Genomic DNA, 25,680 nt, shown 5'->3' with positions numbered 1-25,680 from the left:
TTCGTCCATTTGCTGTCGAACGGCGCTTCCTGTCCTTTTGGAAAGCGATTTCCTTTTTTTAATCACTTCTTAGCCGTATGACTAATCCAATAAAAAGTGGGCGAAATCCATCCGAGAACACACGCAAAAAATCGTTTTAATCTCGAGTCGTTTGGATTAACGTTGACATTTTTGGCGTGCTTAGTTTAGCCGAGCGCAGTTTAGCTCTAGCAAAGAGAGGAAATAAGAATCTTGAAATTAACGCTTCGTCTAGCAAGCAAAGATCAAGGCCGAAAATGTCAGGTGAGTTGACTTTACCTGTTTTTTTGTTACAATTTCTGAATTTGTGATTTTTTTTCATCAGTTTCTACCATGTTGCAAAATGTACGCCAAATAAACAACTCGAGCAGGCGACCTCAAAAAATACACTCGCACGAAGAACATGACGTCATCAAGTCTCGACTGTTTGCAAAAGGTGCTTTTCTTGTTTATTCGTTTTCTATTTTAGCCACATTTGGTGTTTATTCTCTCTCCCAAGTAAACGTTTCTTAAAAGATTATTCCTTCAAATATATAAAGTATTAATTATAGAGCTATAGTTTTCTTTACCAATTTATTCTTTGACAGCAATTTTTAAAGATTGCTAATCATCTTTTAAATTCCACATAGTACTTTATGCTATGACTGTAATAATATAGAACCTACCAAAAGCAATATTAAACTAATCTTTTCTACTTTTTTCAGTTCTTTAGTCATAGGCATTGGTATATTTCACAAAAAAATCAATGTCAGGGTAAAAATAACTCAGAAACAAGCTTTTTGTGAAAAAATACATGGGAAAGAATTTAGACATTGATCTGCAACACCTCCTCACTCTCGAATTTCAAAATAAAATATGACAAGAGTATTCACATTTCTGGGGAAGTCAAGCCCCGATTGTTTGTATTTTTTAAATGACACATTTTGTAACTTGAACTTTTGAAATTCCACAATTTGTAAGATGGATTTTTGAAATTTCACGTTTTGTAATGTGAATTTTCTTTAGCATTCTGGGATGAAAATCTTACTTAAAGATGTTTGCTAACTTGGATTGTTTATGAGTTGGCTCTTTCGCTAAGTGGGTAATGACTATTTTAATATAAATAAATGCGAAATTGGATGAGTTTTGTCAACACGGGTTTGCAAAGGAAGAAATATGATTTGTGTTTTGCTGGTTTTGCGGATATTGGCCAAAATTCGGCATCCGGAGCCTCCACCCATCAAAGACGAGAAAAAATGGTCGCCGTTCATCAAGGAGGAGGAGATCGAAGAGTCCGCACGCATGAAAGGTTGCGTCAAGCATTTTTTTCAAATCAAATATAGTCAGTGTGACATGCTAGAGTGTTTGATTTATTAACGATTGCATGTTGAGAATGTACAACTAGTTTGGATTGGATATGTGTATCGGTGTTCGATTGTTGATCCTTTGATTCACATGGCAAGTGTGTGGCATGTTAAAAAATATCGGTATTCGATTATTGATGTCTTAGCACATAGCTTGAGGCACGGGGGATTTGTAGTCATTACAGTAAAAAGTTGGATTGAAGAAACAACGTATCACTGTTCTGATTATTTCTCCGTGTTTTAAGGTATGCTGTTTGTTGTAGAGGCCGGTTGAGTTTGTGGTTTGCAATATCCACTGTTTAGCATGTGAGAAAAGAGATAATGTTTGGTAATGTTTATTTACTTTTGAATTACGGGCGTGAATGTGCGATTCTCGGGTCACGCACATGGAATAGCATTTAGCATGCTACCTTCTGCCCCCATTATCCTGTACAGTGTCTATGACGGTCATAGAAAGGATGTTATGCTATTGATATTGCATTGTTTGCCCTGTTGAATAATTGAGAAGTTGTAAAAAGAAAAGATAACAAGTATGACTGTATATTGAACGAGTGTAATTGTACATTATGTTTTGGGTGCTAAAGTGTTGATTTTATATATATATAAATATATATATATATATAGTGATACCTCGTCACACGACCGCTCATCATACAATATTCTCGTCTTACGACGGAAATTTCGATCGAATAATTCGCCCGTCATGCGATCAAAATTTCATGATGCGACCAAGCCAGGTGGCCATGGCACTGTCTTTTTTGCATATCTTTCGTGTATAACAATATTTACGAGTACCGGATGAGTTATTCAACCAGGGAACGCACAACACGCATGCGCGGGGAAAAAAAGGGCTAAAAGAGTAATTGTACATTATGTTTTGGGTTCTAAAGTGTTGATAATTTATATATATATATATATATATATATATATATATATATATATATATATATATATATATATATATATATATATATATAAATTATCAACACTTTAGAACCCAAAACATAATGTACAATTACTCTTTTAGCCCTTTTTTTCCCCGCGCATGCGTGTTGTGCGTATATATATATATATATATATATACACATATATATATATATACATATATATATATATAGATATATATATATATAGATATATATATATATATATATATATATATATATATATATATATATATATATATATATATATAGCTATATATATATAGCTATATATATATATATATATATATATATATATATATATATATATATATATATCTATCTATATATATATATATCTATATATATATATATGTATATATATATATATATGTGTATATATATATATATATATATATATATATATATATATATATATATATATATATATATATATATATATATATATATCTCCCTTAAAAAGTAAATGCACGTCCTTATACGTTAGCTTATTGTGAAAATATTGTCACAGATGCATTGATTCTCACTTTAAAACCTTGCTACCCTCTACTGGGCTCTTATTGGCTGTCTCACAACAACCACTATCCATGTTTCAAGATTCTCTCTTCCATAGCTGTCTACCTCGGCTAAATACTCCCCTTATTAATGATTAGATGTCTAGATGACTACCGTTGTCATGGAAACGACATGCCATATTGGGATAGCCATCCAGCAATGTCCGAAACCACACACAAAAACAATAAAACATGATGGCTTTCTTAGGCTTAACCAACTACTGCAGGAGTTGGATTCCAAACTATGCAGAACTAACCCAACCACTGCTAGACATGTTCTACGCTACTGAGATGACAATGAGTCCTGGCGCTTCCTGACTATGAAAAACCATTCACCCAAACAGTGACTTGCAAAGGGACGTTCATGACATCAGTGTTACTACAACCACATGGAACAAAGATGAAACCAGTGTGTTCTACTCAAAACGACTGGACCCAGTTGCAGCTGCTCTACCCCCGTGTATGAGCAGTGTGCGCAGCAGCATTAGCCGTCTAGATGACAGCTGAACTAGTACTGTTCCATCCACTTACACTCCAAGTCACCCATGAAGTGGATCTACTGATAACCAAAACAAAAATGTCATTCCTGTCACCAGCAAGACACCTGGCCATAACAGCTACATTGTTATCGCAACCCCATCTCAACATTAAGCGATGCAATACCTTGAACCCAGCAACGTTAATACCAACTGAAGAAGACGGAGATTCACACCAATGTGATGAAAGAACCAGCGAAAGCTGCAAACCAAGACCAGATCTCAAAGATACTCCTATTCCAGACAGCACTTATGTATATGTAGATGGATCAGCATCCAAATCAGAACACGGAAAAAAATCAAGTAGGATTCGCAGTCGTCACAGACAACAAAGTCCTATGAAATGCCAGAACAGATACAGCAGCTAAAGAAGCAGCACAAACACTTACTGCACAGTATACACAACAACAACAAAAAAACGAGTCAATCCCAAAAACAGTATTAATTGATATGCAAAACATTGCACCACAGAGAGAAAAAGATACATGCACGATACATGAAGGTGCAGAACAGTCTACAGAGGGCCGGTACACAGCTAAAGGTCTACCGTGCTTATCAAAGAATTTATTCCAAATGGTAGCAAAATTGAGCCCTGGAAAGTCTCATGTCTCAACAGGGGGATGATGGACATGGTACAGCGTGTGTTCCATGTGCCAACAGGTCTAAATACCTACTTTAAATTTTTTTGTAGGAGCTGTTTAATTCGTTGCAGACATAATGTGCAAGGTAACCTCAGGCCCAAACGAGGCCAATGCCCAAAAGGTACCTACCCATTTGAAATTATACACATGGATTTCATTGAATTATCCAGAAAAAAACAGTATAAATACTGTTTAGTCTTGATTGACTCATTCTCAAAATAGACTGAAATAGTCCCCGCAAAATCACCAGACGCATTAACGGTGGCTAAAGCCATCTGTAAACACATAATCCCAGAACATGGGATCCCCAGAATAATCTGGAGTGACAATGGAGCTCATTTTGTAAACAAGATAGTACAACACATGGCAAAACACCTAGGAATACGTCTGAAAACCACTTCTCGTACCATCCGCAAAGCGCGGGACTGGTAGAAAGAACGAATGGTACAATAAAACTAAGGCTTAAGAAAACCATGGAAGAGACAAAGAAGTCATGGCCAGAATGCCTATCACTGGTCAAAACATATGAGGATAGTACCAACTAGCTCGGGGTTAACACCTTTTGAGATAGTTCATGGAGGACCATTCCCACTTCCCCTATGGGAAGGTGAACCATGGCATAAGACTAAGGGTGAGCCAGATCCACTCACAGAGTGGAAGGTAAAAATGTTTAGAGAGAAACGTGTCCAAAATACATGTAAACTGCCGTTATCTTCTTTGTCTCCCTTACAGGAGGTGGTGAAGCCAGGTGACCAGATCCTGATCTGAGTCATAAAAAGGAAGTCCTGGTCCTCTCCACGCTGGGAAGGCCCATTCTTGGTTCAACTCAGCACCCCCACAGCAGTAAAGATTGCTGAAAGGTCGACGTGGATTCACCAATCCCAGGTCAAGGTAGTTCCAGACATAGGTTTCTCTGAGTAGACTGGAAGTCGGACGGTGCCAAAGCCTTTGTCCGTGAAAAACTCATCTGACGTCTGCTTACCTGCCACGAGGGCCCTGACCTAACCTTGACCGCCCATAGACTTTGCACCCCCACACAGAAGCCGAAATCAAAGCTGTTGCCACCCTCATCACAGTGACTGTACTGTCAGTGGCAGCCTGGGTGTGGCTGAATGCCCCGCCCACAGAGATTCGAGCTAGAAAACGAGATGGTGCCATATTCCTGTCACAGAGAAAAGTGAAGTGGAATGAGAAGGACAATCCAAAGAACTACTATGAATGAAATGTGTGGTATAATTTCATGGTGTTCCAGAAGAAACTGACTGGTGCGAATGAAAGTTGTTGTGTGTAGTCGCAAACCCATTTCCACAGGTACCCCACCAGTGTATCCCAAGCCGATTGACCCCTATGCCAAAGACATCGACACAACTCCATGGTATCCCGACATCCTGAATTCACAGGTCCTAGGCACCATACTTAAAACTGCAGTTCCCCAGGTTAATTCCACAGCATCACACATGACTGGTAGAAATTTCACAAGGTTCCTACGCCATTATTGGACAGATCTAGGTATGTTAAACAACATCCCATACCCACGTGATTTTAAGGCTGTGTTTCGCTAGCAACATGTCAATCTGGGGCCACTCTAGGCTGGTAGGAAAAGTCCCCATGAAGTACTGTCGTCAGGTACTTACCCCGTGCACGCGAAACACCACTGACAAAGCACAGTTCAATGCCACAGGAGCGCACCTGGTTGCCACATACAGGGACTGTTACACTCTCCCTGATGTGATGGGCACTCTTGCTCAAGATGATGGGTATTGGATGTGTGGACAGTGTTTTTGAGATTGCCCATAGCTTGGATAGGTCGTTGTGCAATGTTGCAGATGGTCCAAGATGCATTCCTTTTCAGGGTAGTGAAAATAACATTAAGAGATAAGAGATCAGTGGAATTCAAACCACATGATTCAATCTGGGGCAGTGATGTTCCTGATGACCATAAATTGTGGTCCACCCCCCAGAAAATCATACTGTCAGCACTTCCCCAGCTTGGAGTGGGTAAACTTATGCTCCGTGTAGAGACACTGAACTATCACATGTGACTGTTCATTAACCAAACGTTCAAGGTCCTACAAGTTATAGCATATGAATTAAAAGCCCTTAGGGAAATTGAGTTGCAGGACTGCATGGTCCTGGATTTGATAACAGCCAAGGATGGAGGTGTGTGTGCCATAGTCGGAGAACACTTGCACCTTTATCCCAGATGAAACTGTCCGACGAAGGTAACGTTACTCGTGCCATAGCTGAAATGAAAGCCCTAGCCAACACCATGTCCCAGGATCACTCAGCCGTAGGTGCATCACTGTGGATCATGGTTCTCTATTCTGAATAAATTTGCAACCCCCGTTCTTGTGATTTTGCTACTATTCTTTATTTTTATTATGTGTATAATCCCGTGTGGAGGCTCTGATTCAAAACACAATCCAGCACATGCTAGTAGTTTACAGTGACATACAGTACCACCGCATGGCAAACCATGCTGGAGTTTCTTGCACTCCTTCGAAGTGTGACGAATCCTAGGATGTTGAGTCCTCTGGGTAAATGTACTTGTCTTGACTTAAAAATTGTGTTCACTCATTAAGAGGGACGTAGAGGAATTTTTCTCGAGTACCCCTGAGTAAACTCGAGTTTTCACCTCTGCCTTGACAAGTGACTTTGTTATTTTCCATACCCTGTGAAGAGTAACTGATGATGATATTTGTATTCTAAAACCTGAAAAGGAGGGATACAAATTGATCTGTTTAAAGAAAATTATTTTAGTTACTTCAGGGGGAAATATGAAATATGAATTGTATGTTTATATTTACTCTTGCACCTTTTTGCACTTTTATGTATTTTAGTCACTAGAATAGAATTTTATTGACACCTATTGGTTAAAACGTGCACTACACCTATTTTTGTAGACCACCCCCTTCTATGTGACGTGATCTACCTCTAATAAAACGCCGTTGAAGCCAGAGTTGCGTGGTAGGACAACTTTGAAGAGCGCAAGAGTAGACTCATTCTCCAACTTCTGCATTGTTCCCCCCCCCCCCGCAGACGCGGTTAAAATCTCATTCTTACTGTCTTGGAGTGCTCTCTGTGTCTGATTTTATTTAAGTGTTGGTCAGTAGCCCCAACATTGGAGTTTGGAGAATTGTCCATTTCCCACTTGTCCTTTCCAATCGTTATCTCTGTAACATTTAGCTGCATTAACCCCATGATTGCAATGCCAAGTCTGTAAGTTTTAAGCTAAAGTTCTCTTAATTTGTATGCCTTTAAAGCAATAGAAAGCGACACCATTTGGTTGTCATCAATTGTTCAGTCCTTAATATTCTAATAGTCATCAATATTACCCATGCTAAAGCAGATTTCCCCCACTCAGGACAAAACAGGGAATGTCTTCCGTGCACTGAAAACACTCCATGCCTCTTCAGTACTAGGGAAATTATGCCTATTCTAAATCAATTATTTTATCTAAACCAGCCAGGTACAATTTACCTAATTATTTGGATGAAGGCCATTTCTGCATTGTTATTTTCATGTTTGATATCATTAACAACCAAACAATTCTTATTACTTAAGATCTAATTCGCAAATCACCCCATACGATGTTAATTTAAGATAAGAGCCATTTTCTGTAGCTCACTGTTACCACAATTAAAATCTACAATAATTAAATTAGAGAAAATTAACTTCTACTAGGCATTTCCTTAATTACAGATTTCAGTGTTTAATAAGGGACCCACAAATTTTCACCAATATGACATAATATTGTAAATTTTCTCATCCCTTTTTCTCTAACCAGCTAATCGCTAATTTTAAAGTATTTTGAACAAACCAACCATTCAAAAATAGTATTACTAATCTTTTATCCTCCAAAAGCTAGTTTTCTTTATCTAAGAGCCCTTCGAAATCAACAAATTGGTCAAAAATGACTATCTTGCTCTATTCCCAATTTCAAAGCCAAACAAACCAATCTTTTACCAAACAGATTGTCTATCACCTTGAAAGACATTTTTGTTTAAAATCCAATCCAAAAAATGTGAATCTAACCGCAGAACCCTGCATTTCCTGCAGACCATGTTCTGCTCTTATTCTGAAATGTTTAACGGTCTTCACGGAAGGGGTCCAAAAATTGTTTCTTTGCTAGCTGCTAGCTAGGCTAAGCTAAAGCAGGTTTTAATTATAAATAGTTATGGAACGAGCGACACTGGTGCGTCTATAGCATGCCAATAGCTCAAAAGAGAAAGCCCGTATTTGGGTGTGTATTGCTTTAAGGAAAAACCACGTGACCGATACAGGAAATGTATCTTTGGTCAAAGTGTTTCGTATAAAGAAGCAAACTGTATCTGGTGTGAAAAGTTCCAAAGCAAAAGTTTAATATGAATGTAACATTTCTGAAATACCACAAAAATCCTTTATAGCTCCCTTAATTGAATTGATTGCTTTCAATTCAATTAAAAACTGAATTAACCCTAACCCACTAATGACCAAACTGTCTAATTTTAATTTCTCACCAAGCATGCTAAATTGGGTTGAATCAGAATTATCTGTTGCCAAATATATGTTCATGTTGCCGTTCTATTTGTCCACATGAAAGACAAAAACACACTCCACAGAAACTCACAGGTGCAATGACGAGCGCCAGTAACTGGCTTGAAAAATCCCAACAACACTTAAACATATCTAAGACTGTCTTATGTACTTCCCAAAAAAGAGAAACAAATAATAGTGACCCCAACATTTTTGTCCAAGAAAAAACAATCAATGTAGTCCAAGAATTTAACTCATGACTCTCAAAAAAAGTAAATAAAAATAAAGTTAAATTCAATTTTTTCCAATCTTAACACCCGAGTCAGCAAAATTTGATTTTGACACAATGATCATTTCACAATGACTTACTGCCTAACAAGACAATCATCGGCCTGCAAAACAACACTAAAACCAATTGAAAGTAGAGTAATACCTTGAGATTGGATTGGATAACTTTATTCATCCCGTATTCGGGAAATTTCGTTGTCACAGTAGCAAGAGGGTGAGGATGCAGGAATAGGAAAGGCATTTTAGACATAAATAGATAGGTAATAAGTAAGTTAATAAATAAATACATGAATAAATATATAAATAAATAAGCGTGTTGCTTAGCACATATATACATACATACACATAAATGTACATGCATGCATACGGTAGGTCTTAACACTCAGCCATTTTTTTGTTAGAGCCTGACAGCTGATGGGAGGAAGGATCTGCGGAAGCGCTCCTTCCTGCAATGAGGGTGCCGCAGTCTATTGCTAAAGGAGCTTCGGAGGGACTCCACAGACTCATGCAGGGGGTGGGAGGTGCTGTCCATGATGGACATCATCCTGGTCAGCATTCTCCGCTCTCCCACTTCCTCCACAGAGTCCAGAGGACAGCCCAGAACAGAGCTGAGATACGAGCTTAATGCGTTCGGGGACCAAGCTCATATGTCAATTTACTCATATCTATAATCATTTTTTCCTTATAGAAATAAACAATACAAATTTGTTCGTTTCAACCTCTGAAAAAACACCAAAAACAAGACATCTTCATTGAAAAACATATTTTTATTTGTTGTAATTTGTTGGATCTAATCGATAAACATTCAATAACTTCGAATTAGAGGAAGCACACAGAGTCGGCCATGATGAGTTTTATCTAGCTTCAGCTGAAGGAGGGGGTCAGAGCAGCCAGCGGCAGGAGCGCGTCTATCCTCCAGCCTGACTAGTTTGAACTCCCTGAATCCCCCCAGCAGGTCGACTAGTTTTATTGACAAAGGTCATGTGACATAGGTACAAACAGAAGGCGGGACAGTGATCTAATCATGTTCTATACTATCACATGCAGATGATGCGCCCCCAACTCATAGGTGTCACGGACGGAAATTTCCGCTAGCCCATGCAAAATTCTATCCTAGTGACTACACTAAATGAACCTATTGACTAGTAAAAAGCATAAGAATACATTCCATACTCCACATTTCCCCCCTGTAGTTACTTTGAAAGAATTTTCATTAGACATCAATTTATATCCCTCCCCTCCAGGTTCTAGAATACAAATATCATCAACAGTTACTTATCAAGGGGTATGGAAAATAATAAAATCACTTGTCAAGGCAAAGGCGAAAAACTCGAGGTATTTGGCGTCATTCGAGAAAAATTCCTCTGCGTCCCTCTTAATGAGCGAACACAATTTTTAAGTCAAGACAAGTACAATTACCCGGACGGCTCGACATCGTGGGACCTGTCACACTTTGAAAGAGTGCGAGAATCTCCAATATGGTCTGCCATGCGGTGATACTGTATGTCACTGTAAGCTACCAGCGTGTGCTGGATAGTGTTTCAAATCATAACTTTGATACAGGGGATTACACACACAGAAAAAATACAGAACAGAAACAAAATCGCAAATGAGGGAGTTGCAAATTTAAACAGCATTGACTGGTTTCGTCTGGGATGAAGGTGCAGCAGTGTTCTCCCATCATGGCACACACACCTCCATCCTCTGTCCCGCAACATCCCTAAGGGCTATGACAGTTTGGTTAATAAACACTCATGTAACAGTTCAATGTATTTACACGAAGCATAACTTTATCCACCCCAAGTTGGGAAAGTAGCAACCGTATGCTTTTCTGGGGGGGGGGACCACAACTTATGGTCACCAGGAACATCACTACCCCAGATTGCATCATGTGGTTTGAATTGCACTGATTTTGCACTGATTTTGATCTCTTACTATTATGTTCACTCCCCTTAAAAGGAATGCATCTCATCTGCACCACTGCAGATTTAAGTGTGGCGTCTAGACCCAGTGAATTCAGGTTGTCAGGATACCTGTGGAAATGGGTATACGGCTACACACAACTTTCATTCGCAACAATCAGTTTCTTCTGGAACACCATGAAATTATACCACACATCTTCTCCATAGTATTTCTCCAGATTGTTCTTTCCATACCACTTCACTCTCCTCTGTGATAGGAGTATGTCACCATCTTGTTTTCGAACTCAAGTCTCTGTGGGCGGGGCGTTCAGACACGCCCAGGCTGTCACTGACAGTCCAGTCACTGACAGTCCAGTCACTGTGATGTGGGTGGCAACAGCTTTCACTGCGGCTTCTGTGTAGAGGTGAAAAGTCTATGGGAGCTCAAGGTTAAGTGAGGGGTGCTCGTGGCAGGTGAGTAGACGTCAGATGAGTTTTTCACGGACAAGGGTTTTGATACCGTCCGACTTACAGCCTACTCCGAGTCACCTGTGAATTGACTTTGACTTTTCAGCGATCTTTGCTGCTGTGGAGGTTGGTGAGTTGGGCCACGAATGGGTCTTCCCATCGTGGAGAGAACCAGGACTTCCTTTTATGACTCGGATCAGGATCCAGTCACCTGGCTTCACCACCTCCTGCAAGATAGACAAAAAGATCACGGCAGCTTACATGTTCTTTGGATAAGTTTCTCTCCTTCCTTAGTCTCTTCCATGGTTTTCTTAAGCCTTGGTTTTATCGTACTATTTGTTTGCTCTACCAGTCCCACACTCTTGGACATTGGCCTCGTTTGGGCCTGAGGTCATCTTGCACATTATATCTGTAACAAATTAAACAGTTCCTACAAAAATTTTAAAATTAGGTATTTCGATGTCCATATCTCCCCCCTGTTGAGACATTGTCCATGGCTCAATTTTGGAGTACATTTTTGGTAGGCACTGTAGGCCTTTAGCTGTGTACAGGTCGTCTGCAGACTGTTCTTGAGATCGGCTCAGCCCTTGTTGCTGTGCATACTGTGCAGCAAGTGTCCGCGCTGCCTCCCCAGCTGCCGCACTCTGTCGCTGTCTTCAAACACGTACTCAACATCTGCAGACAGCTATTAGGTTGGGCTTAATACCCCAACGAACAAAAATCACAACAATCTTATACTTATTCCATCACTATAGTTTGTGAAAAGCTTAAATGCCTATCAGTCAAAATTAAATATGCTAGCTGGTATTCTATTTTGATCACTGCTTCCTTGTTAAGATCAAGAACTATATTTGTTTTTTCCTTTCCTACAATTACACAAATTAACTAATCATACTAAGAATAGGAAAAATACAAAAAGCAAACCAGGCTGCTTTCTCCTCAGGAAAACAGCTTTCCCGTTCTCTGTAACAGCTTAGATTCACATCAATTAATATTCAGAAACAAAATGCACACATTTATAATTCTAAATAGAATTGAACCCACTAAAATGTAACCACCCCTTGTTTGTCAGGGTCAACATTTTTAGCATAACTGTGTCTTTTAGAGCAATTAAAGCCCATTACTTTTAAAATGCATACCAATCAAGTCCCAATTCAATTAACAATGTGTATCGCGTTGCATATTAACCTCAGTTGTTTGAAATTCAAAATATCCCAAACTAGTAGTCTTTTAATCAAATGTAACATTCCATTGTCTTTGGAGTTTGTCAATCATCTCCTATAAAACTTTCTTAATCAATATTTTTCAATAGTCAGGCATAAAATTAAAATCTAGTAACATTTCTATCCATTGTAGTTTATTTTCTCTCTAATTGTTTACTTTAAAAATCTGTAAGAAGATCTAGTCTCAATTGTTTACTTTAACTATCTGTAAGAAGGTTTGGTCTCAATTGAAACGCTTTCACTTTTTTTTTATGGAGACAATAAAACCAATATAAAAAGTTCCTCATGGCTTACAGCATTGCTCCCCGAGCAATAATCTTTCCAATCAATATTTGAGTGCTTGCCATTTCGTCTGATTACGTCAAAAAGTTTATCTTACCTGTCTCCTCTAATTCGTTTCAACTGAGAGAACCTTCTTACAGAGCACAAAATGGATCCGCTATTTTCATGTCTGCTGGTTTGGTCAGGAACATTTGCACTCTCATCCTGGGTTGCTCATCATGTTTCCTGTTGAGAAATGCAATCTCCCTCTGCCAACCCCAAAATTAATGCGTTTCTTTAAAGTTTTTTCTTTTATGCAGACATATGATTAACCTCATCCTCCAATTCCAATCGTGTAGTTAATAATGGCGTTTGGTACATTCCACTAAATTGGATTTCCATATTTTTCCGGAACGAAATATGGAAACTTTTGTCAATTCAGTCAATTATTCTGTTAACACAATTTGGATGCCATTATCACAATAAATCAATAGTACTTTGGAATTTGGTATCAAGCACTGTCTGTTTTTTCCCAGTGCTCCCAAATTTTGCATAGCAGATTTGTTTCTCCACTTCAAATTTCACATTTGGAGTACTGCTGCTTTTTCATTAAAAATTTCCTTGGACGAAATATTTTTCCATAATTTGGCGTTGCCATCCGTGAAACGGCTTATTGGCAAATTCCGAAATCGATTCCAATTTGCTAAATCATTTTCCACCTTGATACCTAATTGATTATATCTTGATGGTCGGCCAATTAGAAACACAAAAAGACAAACAAACATTCATGTTCACACTCATTTTCAGAAATCAGTGGTCTGCAATTTTTCATTACTGGTGAAGAGCGCCATCCCACGTCTGGGCTTCTTGGCAGCTAACCACCTTTTTGCTGTGCTATCAGCCTAATCATTCTCAAAAGAAATAGGTTAATGTCATTTGGTTGACATCAACTGTTTGATGCTAATGCAATTCGTATATCATTAATATTCTAATAGTCATTAATATGAACCACGCTAAAGCATATTCCATCTGTTGATGGGCAAAACAATGAATTGTCATCCGTGCACTGATCACAAGTCATGATGTTTATTGCATCTCAGCGAAATTATGCCTATCCTAAATTAATTATTTTATCTAAACTTGCCAGCTACAATTTACCTAATAATTTGGATCAATGCCATTTCTGCATTGTCTTCATGTTTGATATCATTAATAATTTGGATGATTCTTAATACTTAAGTCTAAATCGCAAATCACTCTCATATTTCTAAAACAAATAGTTAAAGCTCTGGCTGAATTCCTATCCGCTCTAAGAAGGCAGTTTTATTTAAAATAAGAGCCATTTTCTGTGCTCACTATTACCTCAATTACAATTTAGGGAAAATAACCTTTCACTAGGCATTTCCTAATATAAATAAATATCAGTGTTTAATAAAGGACCCATAATTTGTCACTAATATATTACAACACTGTCATCTCTCTGTCTCTCTCTCTTTCCCTCCCCCTCCCTGTGGAGACAATCGGACTCAAGTGATTTAGGTTCAAACCTGCAGTGCTGTGGTTCCTCTCTCTCTTTGTGCAGGGGGAGGGGGCCTTGGGCTGGGCTGGTGTGGGCTCTCTCCTGGGTCCAGGTGTGAAATGGGCAGTAAGAGCTATGGGCGAGCCCCCCCCCCCTCTTTTTGTTTGCACCGGGTGTGCTTGGCTTGTCGGGTGAGGGGTGTCCGCTTCTGTGAAGGGGGCCTGCTGTAAAGTGGGCTTCTTGCCTGCTCCACATTTTTCGGCCATTTTCTTCCTTTGTTCTGTGTGTGTCTTCAGCAAGATTCAAAAGCAGGCAGACTTTTTAAGGGAATTCTCATGTTCCTTCTTCAGATTTTGGTTCTCTGAGAATTCCTCATAGGCCTTCCTCTTAGCTCATCTTGCCAAAGGTCGTACCTCTTGAGCTCATGTTCAATGATGTTCATAGGGAGGGCCCCAATTTTGAAATGTGTGACTAGTACATGTGAAAAACATATCATTCTTGTTCTCCATGAAGATAGAAAGTTTCTTGAGGAAAGACAACCACCTAAAGCAGCTCCTCATCCTTTCTGTCCAGAATCTTCACAAGCATGTTAACCATGTTTTTGTTTCATTCTTCAATGATCAGGAAAATCTCTCAGCATGAATTTCACATCTTCTTACTTCACGTCCCTTTGTTTGAACGTTTTTTTTTTAAACAATGGTCACATGTTACGCTATTAATACATTTAAGGCGATATTTTACGGCGATTCTTTAGGGACGTCGCATCTAATTTATTATCTCTTTAATACTTATCTTTTATTATCCTATTTATCCGTCTACGCCGTCTTTTTAACCGTTATTCTCTTCAATCCTCTCGATTCATGAGCGCATACCAAGCGCGTACCAAGCGCGACATAAAGCGCGTCACGGCCTACTTCCGGTTCTTAACAAACGCTTCTGGTTTATATAATAGTAGTATACTTTTTAATCGAGCGCTTTCTTACTCATCGGGTGCAGTATTTTTTGAAGGTTTATTTTTAACAATCTCCGAAAATCCTTTTAACAATGGGGACTCTAACCCCTATTTTAGGGGGACTTTTAACCCCCACCCTAGGTTAAGCCGCGTCACCAGCCCACCTCTTGGATAGACATTTAGTTGGCCAGACCGACTAAATGTACGTCCGTTGCATACCTTACGTATTTATTTTCCTTTTTTTCCGACATACGTACTTCTCAACAGTATGCACAAATTATCTCCCACTTTTGGAGCGTTTTTCTCGACTATTCCACGAATGAAAAACGGGATTTTCGCCAGACTTGTTCTATAAATTAATTTTAAACAGCCCCTTACCGTCCGTCTCTTGTGCCTCCTCTTTTCCGATGGGGGTTCGTTCTGCAACCGGGCCGCGATCAACCGAACTGCCCTCTCTTTCAAAGTAAGAGTAGCTGACGTCAGTATTCTCGGCTTTCAGTCCACCGCGGTCCGAAAATTCAGAAATGAATCTCCCGGGTTTCGGCACCAGAAAATGTTGGATCTAATCGATAAACATTCAATAACTTCGAATTAGAGGAAGCACACAGAGTCGGCCATGATGAGTTTTATCTAGCTTCAGCTGAAGGAGGGGGTCAGAGCAGCCAGCGGCAGGAGCGCGTCTATCCTCCAGCCTGACTAGTTTGAACTCCCTGAATCCCCCCAGCAGGTCGACTAGTTTTATTGACAAAGGTCATGTGACATAGGTACAAACAGAAGGCGGGACAGTGATCTAATCATGTTCTATACTATCACATGCAGATGATGCGCCCCCAACTCATAGGTGTCACGGACGGAAATTTCCGCTAGCCCATGCAAAATTCTATCCTAGTGACTACACTAAATGAACCTATTGACTAGTAAAAAGCATAAGAATACATTCCATACTCCACATAATTCACCTTCTACTAACAGAGTAACAAATACCAGTGGTCATGATCTTAAATACTAAAATGTGACATTATTCAGCACCAAACAGAGTGGGAGGAGGAAATGTTTGGAAATTACCGTATTTTCACGATTATATGGCGCATCGTATTTTTAGCCGCAGTGTCAGTAACGAGTGCTATTTCTGTATTTTAAACACACAAAGGACGCACCGTTTTTTAGACGCATATATGTTATATATTATATATGAATATCTAACCGCATTAGCGCTGGCTACCGGAAGCAGCCCCAGGCTCTTTTTCCGGTTTCCGGTGCGCAGTGACTGCTGGGATACATAGTTCTTGCACGCTACACCCACACGCTAAAAACACATTTTTAAAAAGGCAACGGAAGCAAAACTGAGTTCGGTTGTACTTTATTTAAGCATTTTACAACGTACTCACGTCATCATCACCCACAAATCCATCAAAGTCCTCATTTTCTGTGTCTGAATTGAACAATTGTCCAAATTAGTCATCGAAAACGCTGAGTTTTATACGTTCCTAGCTGGTAGCTAGCGTAACGTTTCCAACGGTGCTTCCCATGCTTTGTCAAGCTGTATTGATGTCGATGTATACAGGCCACAATCCATTCATAAATAGTAGCTAGCTGGTAGCTAGCGTAACTTTTCCAACAGTGCTTTCCATGCTTTGTCAAGCTGTATTGATGTCGATGTATACAGACCACAGTCCATTGGGTGTATTGACAAAAGAACTACTACATATCCCAGCAGTCACTGCGCAGTACTTTGTCTACGGGAAAATAGTAGTCGGTGTACCCTATCAACTGATTCATTTTATTATATCGTGATAACAATTTTAGTATTGGTCCATATATAAAGCGCATTGGATTATTAGGCGCCCTGTCTATTTTGGAGAAAATTTAAGACTTTTATGTGCGCCTTATAGTCGTGAAAATACGGTAACTGCACAGGAAAAAGGAGTTCTCAGCAGTGTGGGTTATTGTGTTGCTTTTTAACTGGTACTTTTGTGAGAAAGTTTTACCACAAACTGAACAGCAAAAGGGTTTTTCACCAGTGTGGGTTCTTGTGTGAATGTTTAAGCTTTCCATGTGTGTGAATGTTTGACCACAAACTGAGCAGGAAAAGGGTTTTTCACCAGTGTGGGATCTTGTGTGGGTTTTAAAATTTCCTTTTTGTGCGAATGCTTGACCACAAACTGAGCACAAAAATGTTTTTTCACCAGTGTGGGTTCTTGTGTGCATTTGTAAATTTCCCTCGTGTGTAAATATTTTACCACTAACTGATCATGAAAAGGGTTTTTTACCTGTGTGGGTTGTTGCGTGCCTTTTAAAGTTTGCCTTATCTGTGAAAATTTGACCACAAACTGAGCGGGGAAAAGTTTTTGCACCTGTGTAGGTTGTTTCGTGAATTTTTAAGCTTCGCTTGCGTGTAAATGATTTATCACAAACTGAGCACGAAAGTAGTTTTTCACCAGTGTGGTTTCTTGTGTGCCTTCTTAAGTTTGCCTTGACTGTGAATGTTTGATCACAAATTGAGCAAGAAAAGGGTTTTTCACCATTGTGGGTTCTTCTGTGTCTTTTTGAGTATGGCTTTTGAGAAAATGCTTTACCACAAACTAAACAGGAAAACGGGTTTTCACTAGTGTGGGTTTTGAACATTTCCTGTTGAGAAAATGCATGACCACAAACTGAGCACGAAAATACTTTTTCACGAGTGTGGGCTCTTAAGTGGCCTTTTAAGTGTGCCTTCTGAGTGAATTTTTGGCTACAAATTGAGCACAGAAAGGGTTTTTCACCAGTGTGGGTTATTGTGTCTTTTTAACTTTCCCTTCTCTGTCAATGCTTCACCACAAACTGAGCAGGAAAATGGTTATTCACCAGTGTGGGTTCTTATGTGTATTTTTAAACTTGCCTTCACTGTAAATGTTTTACCACAAACTGAGCAGGAAAAAGGTTTCTCCCCAGTGTGGCTCTTCATGTCTTTTCAAAGAAAACTTTTTCCCAAAGGTTTTCCCACACAGAGCATTGGCAGAGTTTGTCGCCATTGGGATTTTTCTTAACACCCTCATCGTCATCATTGTCAAAAAGCAAAGTCATCACTATTTGATAAAGGAGCAATTAAATTCTCTGCGCCACGCCCAGATCATCTTCATTCTTGAAAGGTTCACCAGTTGACCTGGTGACATCTTGCTCCTCATTTTTAACTGGAAGCTGCTCTTCTCTCTTGTGCTGTTGAGGGAACTTTGGCTCCTCCTCTTTAATTTTGGGCCATGGTGAGGTGTTTTCAGGCTCCACCCCTCTCCTGGCCATGCCCAGATCATCTTCCCTCTTCACAGACTCACTTGGTTACCAGGTGACATCATCTTCCTCCTTGATTGGAAGTTGCTCTTCTCTCATTTGTTGTTGAGGGAACTCTGGCTCCTCCCATTTGATTTGGGGGAGCTCCACTTACCCTTCAAAGTCAAAAGACTCCTGCCCATCAGCACCTCGATAATTTTGGAAACCTGCAAAGACACAAACATAAATGGTATATTTTATAAACTGTTAGATTTATTATGGAATATTCTATATGTGTTGTAAGCATTTTTTAATAAGTAGTAAGGCTATAAACCAATTCATGGGAACATGGACATTTTTCCTCCACATCGTCTCCTCAAGGCCCCAAAGCTCGAGGACACATTGTTTCGGACACTTTTCGGCAGAACACAACGAGACTGTTTTGACGGGACTCCAGCAGCAGATTTGAAAATACGGCTTTGTTTACATTATAATACTGCTTTGTTTACATTATAATACTGCTTGGTTTACTTTAGAATGCTTTGTTTACCTTATAATGAAAATATTATGCAATTCCTCACACCATTGTTTGGGTGCCTTGTTCAACTTTTATGCTCACTTCGGCAATTCTCACACTGTTGTTTTTCTAACCATCTAGGGTGTTATTGTACTGCTTACATAAACATGTTTTTCGAGTGTCGCAATTAAATACAATGATTCAGTTACTAGAAGTTAGAATGCCTTGTGGACTAAGACGACGTCACAAGGTACCTCCTTGCAAGTGTAAGCAGTTATGTTGAAAGATGTTTTCCTTTTTTAATTAAATATTACTAATAATGATTTAAAAGGTTTTAATCATTATTCCAACATTTGGTCCTTCGAGTAGCCGGTGTCAACACACCGATAAGGAATCCAGACGCTGCAGTTCAATATCTGGAGTGACCGTGCACGGCGAGAATCCCTTTTCCAGGCTGGATTATTTCTCAGCAGCGCCTGGATTCTGATCGGTTGACGACTATCCCTCTTGGTGAGCATCTATCGACATTTCTGCTGAGTCCGTGTGTGATGGCTGCATATTGTTGACGGGTTCCAAATGCGCGAAGGGCATCACACGCGATGGCCTTATTTTGAGAAGTAAGGCTCGCGTCCTGGGGATGGCGATTTTAAAACCCTGCGGATACTAGTCACTAGCAGGTAGACACGGTGTGGTCTATAAAATGTGGTGGTCGACGTTATTTTGGTTGTGTGCGTAGTTGTTAAAGCCTAAGGAGAAACAGGGAAAAAAGGTACTACGGGGATACACACAAATCCACTCCAAAAATGGGTGGTGCAAACAGTAAAGCGGCTATTCACGACGATCCAAAGATGCGTCTGCCGTGTAAAGATTGGATTGTTGAAAATCAAAGCGCTACAAGGGTTAAACACCTAAATTTATGGATAAACAAATATGGGTTTGCTGGCCAGCTTAAATATGCATGAAATATTAAAACCTGCAGGATAAAATACGCACTAAGCATAGAAGTAATCTATATATAATATGTGAAGGGAGATACAAGCGAGGCGGCTTGTTCCACAGAAAGAAGGGTGATAAAACGGGTCCGTTGTGTGAAAAAATAAAAGATAGCGCGGCCTCCTCGGCTGACGGGGACAGAATAGAAATGTTACCAAGGGGTTGGAAAAAACAAATGAGGTTAAACAGAAATCGTGTTTTCAAAAATGCTATGTGCTGGGTTTGTGGAAAATTGGGGCATATATTGCGTGATTGCCTGGACAAAAAGGTCTCTAAAAACAAGACAGGCCTGGTCAAAATGATTTGAATGAGGATTTTGAACATGAGGATGTTGAGCTAATTTTAAACCAGAGATCACATTCTTTGTGGATGAATTCAATTGGATTTTTTTTTGTGATGCTGAAAGTTGTAACACGGCAATTAAAATGGTTATTTCCAAGTGTTAGGCATACTTTGTTAATAGTAACTAAATGTACTGTCAATTTAATGGAATGAAATGGTTTATTGTTTTGGTTAACAGTCGAAAGAAATACAAAACGACCAATTAAATGTTTAGCGGGGTTGCCAAAACTGCGTTTTTGTCATACTCTAAACTTGCCAAATAATGCATCGATTGCGGGGGAAGCGCTCTGTTTTGGTGCGGCTGATTTGACGGTGTTAGACATTATAATACAGTATAATATGCGCGCGGACCGCACAAGCGACTAAAATTTTTGGGGAACCCCTTCCGTGGAGAATATTACAATAATTGGCCTTGGGGGTGCTGAAGCAAACTTGAGGGCAGAAATGGGTTTTTGCTATGATATAGTTATGCTTGCAGCATATTGTGATTATGGGGTCTTGGCAAAAGATTGTGATATAGTTAGATATCGGGAGAGTAATTAATTTAGTCTTCTCTAAAAAGCGTTATAATTGTGCACAGGAGGCGAAGCATTGTGCTCAAAAAGAAAAAGAGAGCACTTAGGAATGTCAACAAAAGATAAGCTGCTTCGCAGCATTCGTGAAGGTCACAGTTAGCGGCTAAGAGCGCGCTTCCGTTAAACACTTCATAATAAAAGCAGTAGGGTTTCCGCAATGACCTTCGCATTTATTTTTGGGATTTAATAAGAAATGTCTTTGGAGGTGATAGAAAATCTGTTTGGAAAAAAATGATTTGGTAAAAGCTTTGGAATTGGGAATAATGCTATTATTATTATTTTATTTTTTGTTTTGTGAAGTTCAAAGGGCTCTTAATTGAAGAGAGCTAGTTTTGGAGGATAAAACGATATTATTGCTGTTTTTGAATGGTTGGATTGTTCAAAATACTTTAATATAGGAGATTGGCTGGTTAAAGAAAAATGAATGGAATGTTTTTTTACAATATTATGGCATATTGGTGACAATTTGTGGGTCCTTTATTAAGCATTGAAAATTGTAATTAGGAAATGCCTAGTAAAAGGTTGATTTCTCTAATTTAATTATTGTAGATTTTTCTTGTGGTAACAGAGAGCTATAAGAAATAGCTCTTATCTTAAGTAAACATAGTATGGGGTGATTTGCAATTTATGTCTTAGGTATTAAGAGTTATTTGGTTGTTAAAGAGATCAGACATCAAATTAACAATGCAGAAATGAGAAATTTCATGGCATTCGTCCAAATTGTTAGGTAAATTCTACCTGGCTGGGGTAGATAAGATAATTGATTTAGGATAGGCATAGTTTCCCTAGAAGAAACATGGAGCGTCTTTAAGTGCACAAAAGACGTTCCCTGTTTGGCCTTAAGGGGGAGATATGCTTTGGTATAAGTCATATTGATGACTATTGGGACGTTGGCATGGTAAATTTCATGCCTCAAAAAAAGGGGGAGGTTATGGATTCAATCTATATGCGGAATATATGGCTAAAACACGGGCGATTCCCCCTTATGTCAAGCTACATATCCATTTCAAAGGATACATATGGATTTTATAGAGAATATGTGTGGTACATAACAGTCCTAAAACAGATTGGGGAAACCTTGTTGCAGAAACTGGTCTAGATTGGCAAGCTTGGATGACACACGCGTGCGAAGAACCATCAGGCCTTTGATAAAATTAACCCATACGGTGGGGGCATTACAAATCACTATTCAGACTGACAAATTAACTTGTGGATCCTTGTCTGACGTTTTTCCTAAGTCCATGGGCAGGTGGACCCTTTTTACAATGACCATGTCTATGGAGACGGTAAGAAAATCGTCAGAGATGGAAACACCCGGATCCGCCATAGTAAAATTAAAATCTGAGATGACCAGAGATGATGAATTCATTTCTGCAACAGGGAGTTCCCAAACAGGAGGCGGTAAGAAATAATTGGTTATTGTTGATGGAAAATGCAGCTATTATAAATCAAACCTGTATAACATGTAGGGGGCCGACCTCTCTTAAGAGTAGTACCCGCGCAAACTACCCCTGATTGTGTAAAGGAGATAATGATAAAAGAAGATGTAAGCCCAAAATGTATGAAATGGAATAATGTCTACCCAGTTACAAGAGCAGCAAAGGACAAGCCTAACTTTTCAACACATGTCGCTTTTAATCATTTTACCTGCTTAAAACCTTACAGGGCATGGTCTGAAGCTGGAGGCGATAAATGAGACGTGGTGTGCCCATGTCCTAAAACCGACTACACCCTGGTACCACGTTCTGACCTATGATGGTGGTGGGGTGGAAATAAATTGTACGACTCCTGCTGAAACGCGGCAGGACTTTGTGCCTTGGGGTCACTGCTTTTACCAGTGTCTGTTTTTCCATATACAGTGAAGGAGATACAATTCGCTGAAATCCAGTATGATGGTGGGTCCCTCCCGACGGCATCGATCGGTATGGAGAGGGAGATCCAACATACATAGATGTGATTGGCATCCCCGGGGCGTACCAGATGAGTATAAGTTGGCTAATCAGGTCGCAGCAGTTTGGGAGTCTTTTTTTCTTTTAAGTACCCCAAAACTAAAATGTGAGAAATTACCTGCATTACATTGTCCAAAAACTTGGAAATTATACTGAACAGGGATTTGTGGCAATAAAGGAACAGCTGGCAGCCACTAGTCTGATGGCGTTCCAGGATCGCATAGCAGTTGATATGCTGCTCGCGGAGCAAGGGGGCGTGTGCAATGTTCGGAGATGAGTGTTGCACTTACATACCGAACAACACGTCACCCGGGTGGTCCCTCACCAGCGCCATTGATGGCCTGCAGACCCTCAACCGCAATCTGAAGAAGCATTCTGGAGTCGGAGCATCCGCCTGGGAGAGCTGGTGGCATAAGTCCTTTGGAAAGTACCGTAATTACTCGAATATAACACGCATATTTTTGCTATATAATTAATTACAATAGTTGGGGGTGCGTGTTATAATCAAGAACTAATTTTTTTTTTTTTTTTTTTGTCTTGTTACATGGCCCTTAGCCTGGTGCTTTTTCTTGCCAAATAAATTGAATTGAAATTGAATTGAATAAAATAAATTACAAATTTTCGATCGAAAAAAGCATTGTCAAACTCACTTTGACGCACGGATTTTACGTCATCTCGTAGAGCCGACGCACGGATTTTACGTCATCTCGTGAAGCCGACGCACGGATTTTACGTCATCTCGTAAAGCCGAGACCACCACTGCCCCCCTCTAGCCTCGCACCCATCTCAGTTCACCCTCTCTCAGTTCAGTGTTATAATCAATAACTAAAATAAATTACAAATTTTTGATCGAAAAAAGCATTGTCAAACTCACTTTGACGCACGGATTTTACGTCATCTCGTAAAGCCAATCGGATGATGTGTTGTGGGAGGAAGAGGAAGTGGATGAAGGAAGCGTGGACGTTGATGGGATTCTCAACGAAGAGATGTATGAGAGGACAGACAAAGAGAGAGAGGAACTCTTCATTTGAAGGATTCTAATGAATAAATTTGTTTGAACAAAACAATCGTGAAACGAAGAAAAAAAGGTAAGATTTCTGATTTTCGTCAGCGGGAAATTTTAGGTGCGCACTATATTCGAGTACTGCGTTTTTCCAGATTTTTTTGGCCCAAAATTACCTGCGTGTTATTTTCGAGTGCGCGTTATATTCGAGTAATTACGGTATAAGGATTTGGCCCAATCTGTTGCATTTTCCGTAGCCCTTTTTGCTACGATTTTGACATTATGTGGGTGTTGTATTATTCCCTGCTTAAGATCTTTGATAAGCCGACTTATAACCACTGCGATTGCCCCTACAAATTCTAAATTGCATGAATTATATCCCCTGCTGATGAAACGTACTGAGGGGAGCAGTAAATTCCAGGAGCATGGTAATTCCGAGGATGAATTGGGCGAAAATGATTTTGTTTTCTGCTTTTCAGACCAGCCGTGCCAGTAAGCGGGTAAAACTAAAGCCAACGGAAACGGACATTTCCTCCCCATTTTTATTTTTGCCATGAAATGAATTAATGGAATAAAGCTGAAAGGAAGTTTATTATGGAGATCATGTGCACATTTATAATATAGGGGGGAATGTTGGAGTAATCATTATTATAAATGTGTTTGCAATGCTTATTTAGGAATATAAATCCTTATTACAAAAATGCTTACAATATTAATCAATATATTTGCTTATTAGGTATAGTAATGCTCATCCTAAATGTGTAACAATATTAAACTATATATATATATATATATATATATGTGTTGATCGCTGTGCTTTTATGTTAGAGTTATTGGCATTAATAAAAGCCATTTTAATGCATCTCTTGCTAAAGTAAGGACTGTGGTTCACATCAAGAGGACAGGGAATGGCCTTGGGCATGGAGAGGTCTCACAACAAGTGCTCTTGGGAACTGCGAACTGTTTTTGGCTTCGGAGGGCTCACAACAGGTGCTCTTAGGAACTGAGGACTGTTTTCGGCTTCGGAAGATGGTCTCACAACAAGCGCTCTTGGGAACCATGGACTGTTTTGGGAAGCACCTCTTCACTGGAGGGTTCGCATCGAAACTCTCTTGGGAAGATTCGACAAGACCTACAATTGTTTTGAGAACTGTACAAAATTGTTGTGAGACTCTACGAATGTTAAGACTTCTGTGGGGCATGGCGTTAAAATCTTATGAATAAATTAGCGAAACGGACTTCGAGTTGTGAGAATAATCTTGACCGGACGAGCGGGTGAATGTATTCTCTTCTTGCAAGAATTAAATGGAGATGTGACTACAGATGCCTTTTTTATTGAAAGCTGAGTTTGGAAATACCTAAGGATAAACCCAACATACACTTTAACCAAAACAGGGAGACATCTTTAACATACACTGGCTACAACTTGCAATGAAAATCACTCCCAACTCGCCCTCGTCCAGGATGATTCGGAAGAAACGGCATCCTCCTCTGTCCATTTAGTCGCGCCATACTCAAAACATGTAATGTAATCTGATTCAAACAATTGCATAAGCTAACCGAATAACACCATTAAAGTCACAAAACAACTGCCACAACAATCTCATATTAGATCGAAACCAAAAACACCTGCGTAAGATTTTGCACAAGTAAGCATACAATGTGACCCGAGCGGATCGGAAACCAAAACTGCGTAAGAATTTGCACGAATAAACGTATAATTTCTTTATAAGGTAAACAGAGCGACGATATTTTTAAACAATAATGTGATTATCGCCATCTGCCGGAATCCAAGTCAAAGCAATTTAGGAGTCCCTTGTAGATCTTCATTGCCAACTCAGATCAACAGTCTCGGCCTGGAACAAGGTGTCCTGTTCAGTCAATAGTCCTGAAAA

General features: G+C 39.5%; 1 protein-coding gene and 1 long non-coding RNA gene across 11 annotated transcripts in view; one reads left to right on the top strand and one right to left on the bottom strand.

Moving 5' to 3' along the window:
• On the top strand, positions 1-25,105 carry LOC144064153 (uncharacterized). Of its 9 annotated transcripts, none has more exons than XM_077586409.1 (6): positions 1-282; positions 344-455; positions 1,208-1,306; positions 22,499-22,612; positions 22,693-22,728; positions 24,265-25,105. In XM_077586409.1, the coding sequence occupies exons 2-6, from the start codon at positions 422-424 to the stop codon at positions 24,279-24,281; spliced, it is 300 nt and encodes a 99-aa protein (XP_077442535.1). In that variant the 5' UTR covers positions 1-282; positions 344-421; the 3' UTR covers positions 24,282-25,105. The 9 variants fall into 9 exon arrangements, 2 of the variants coding, with proteins under 2 accessions (XP_077442535.1, XP_077442534.1); XM_077586408.1 differs by having other exon boundaries at positions 22,693-22,755; XR_013296709.1 differs by lacking the exon at positions 1,208-1,306 and having other exon boundaries at positions 344-454; positions 22,693-25,105.
• Positions 9,688-25,680, bottom strand: part of LOC144064154 (uncharacterized) — a 29,427-nt gene continuing 13,434 nt past the window's right edge. Inside the window, exons 3-5 of one of the 2 annotated variants that reach the window (XR_013296716.1) lie at positions 10,956-18,633; positions 10,775-10,872; positions 9,688-10,566 (exon numbers count right to left, since the gene is read on the bottom strand). This is a non-coding gene — a long non-coding RNA (uncharacterized LOC144064154). Of the gene's footprint in view, positions 10,567-10,774; positions 18,634-25,680 lie in introns of both variants that reach the window. The other variant, XR_013296715.1, reaches the window with a different exon arrangement.

Source organism: Stigmatopora argus, chromosome 19, assembly GCF_051989625.1.
Source record: "Stigmatopora argus isolate UIUO_Sarg chromosome 19, RoL_Sarg_1.0, whole genome shotgun sequence".
Taxonomy (NCBI): domain Eukaryota; kingdom Metazoa; phylum Chordata; class Actinopteri; order Syngnathiformes; family Syngnathidae; genus Stigmatopora; species Stigmatopora argus.
This window is presented reverse-complemented; position numbering and strand designations above follow the sequence as displayed.

Bases quoted from the DNA above. Each gene is read 5' to 3' on its own strand.
- LOC144064153 (XM_077586408.1), top strand. From the start codon at position 422: ATGACGTCATCAAGTCTCGACTGTTTGCAAAAGG. The intron at 456-1,207 runs TGCTTTTCTTGT...TGCGGATATTGG, and splicing joins TCTCGACTGTTTGCAAAAGG to CCAAAATTCGGCATCCGGAG. The intron at 1,307-22,498 runs GTTGCGTCAAGC...AAAACCTTACAG, and splicing joins AGAGTCCGCACGCATGAAAG to GGCATGGTCTGAAGCTGGAG.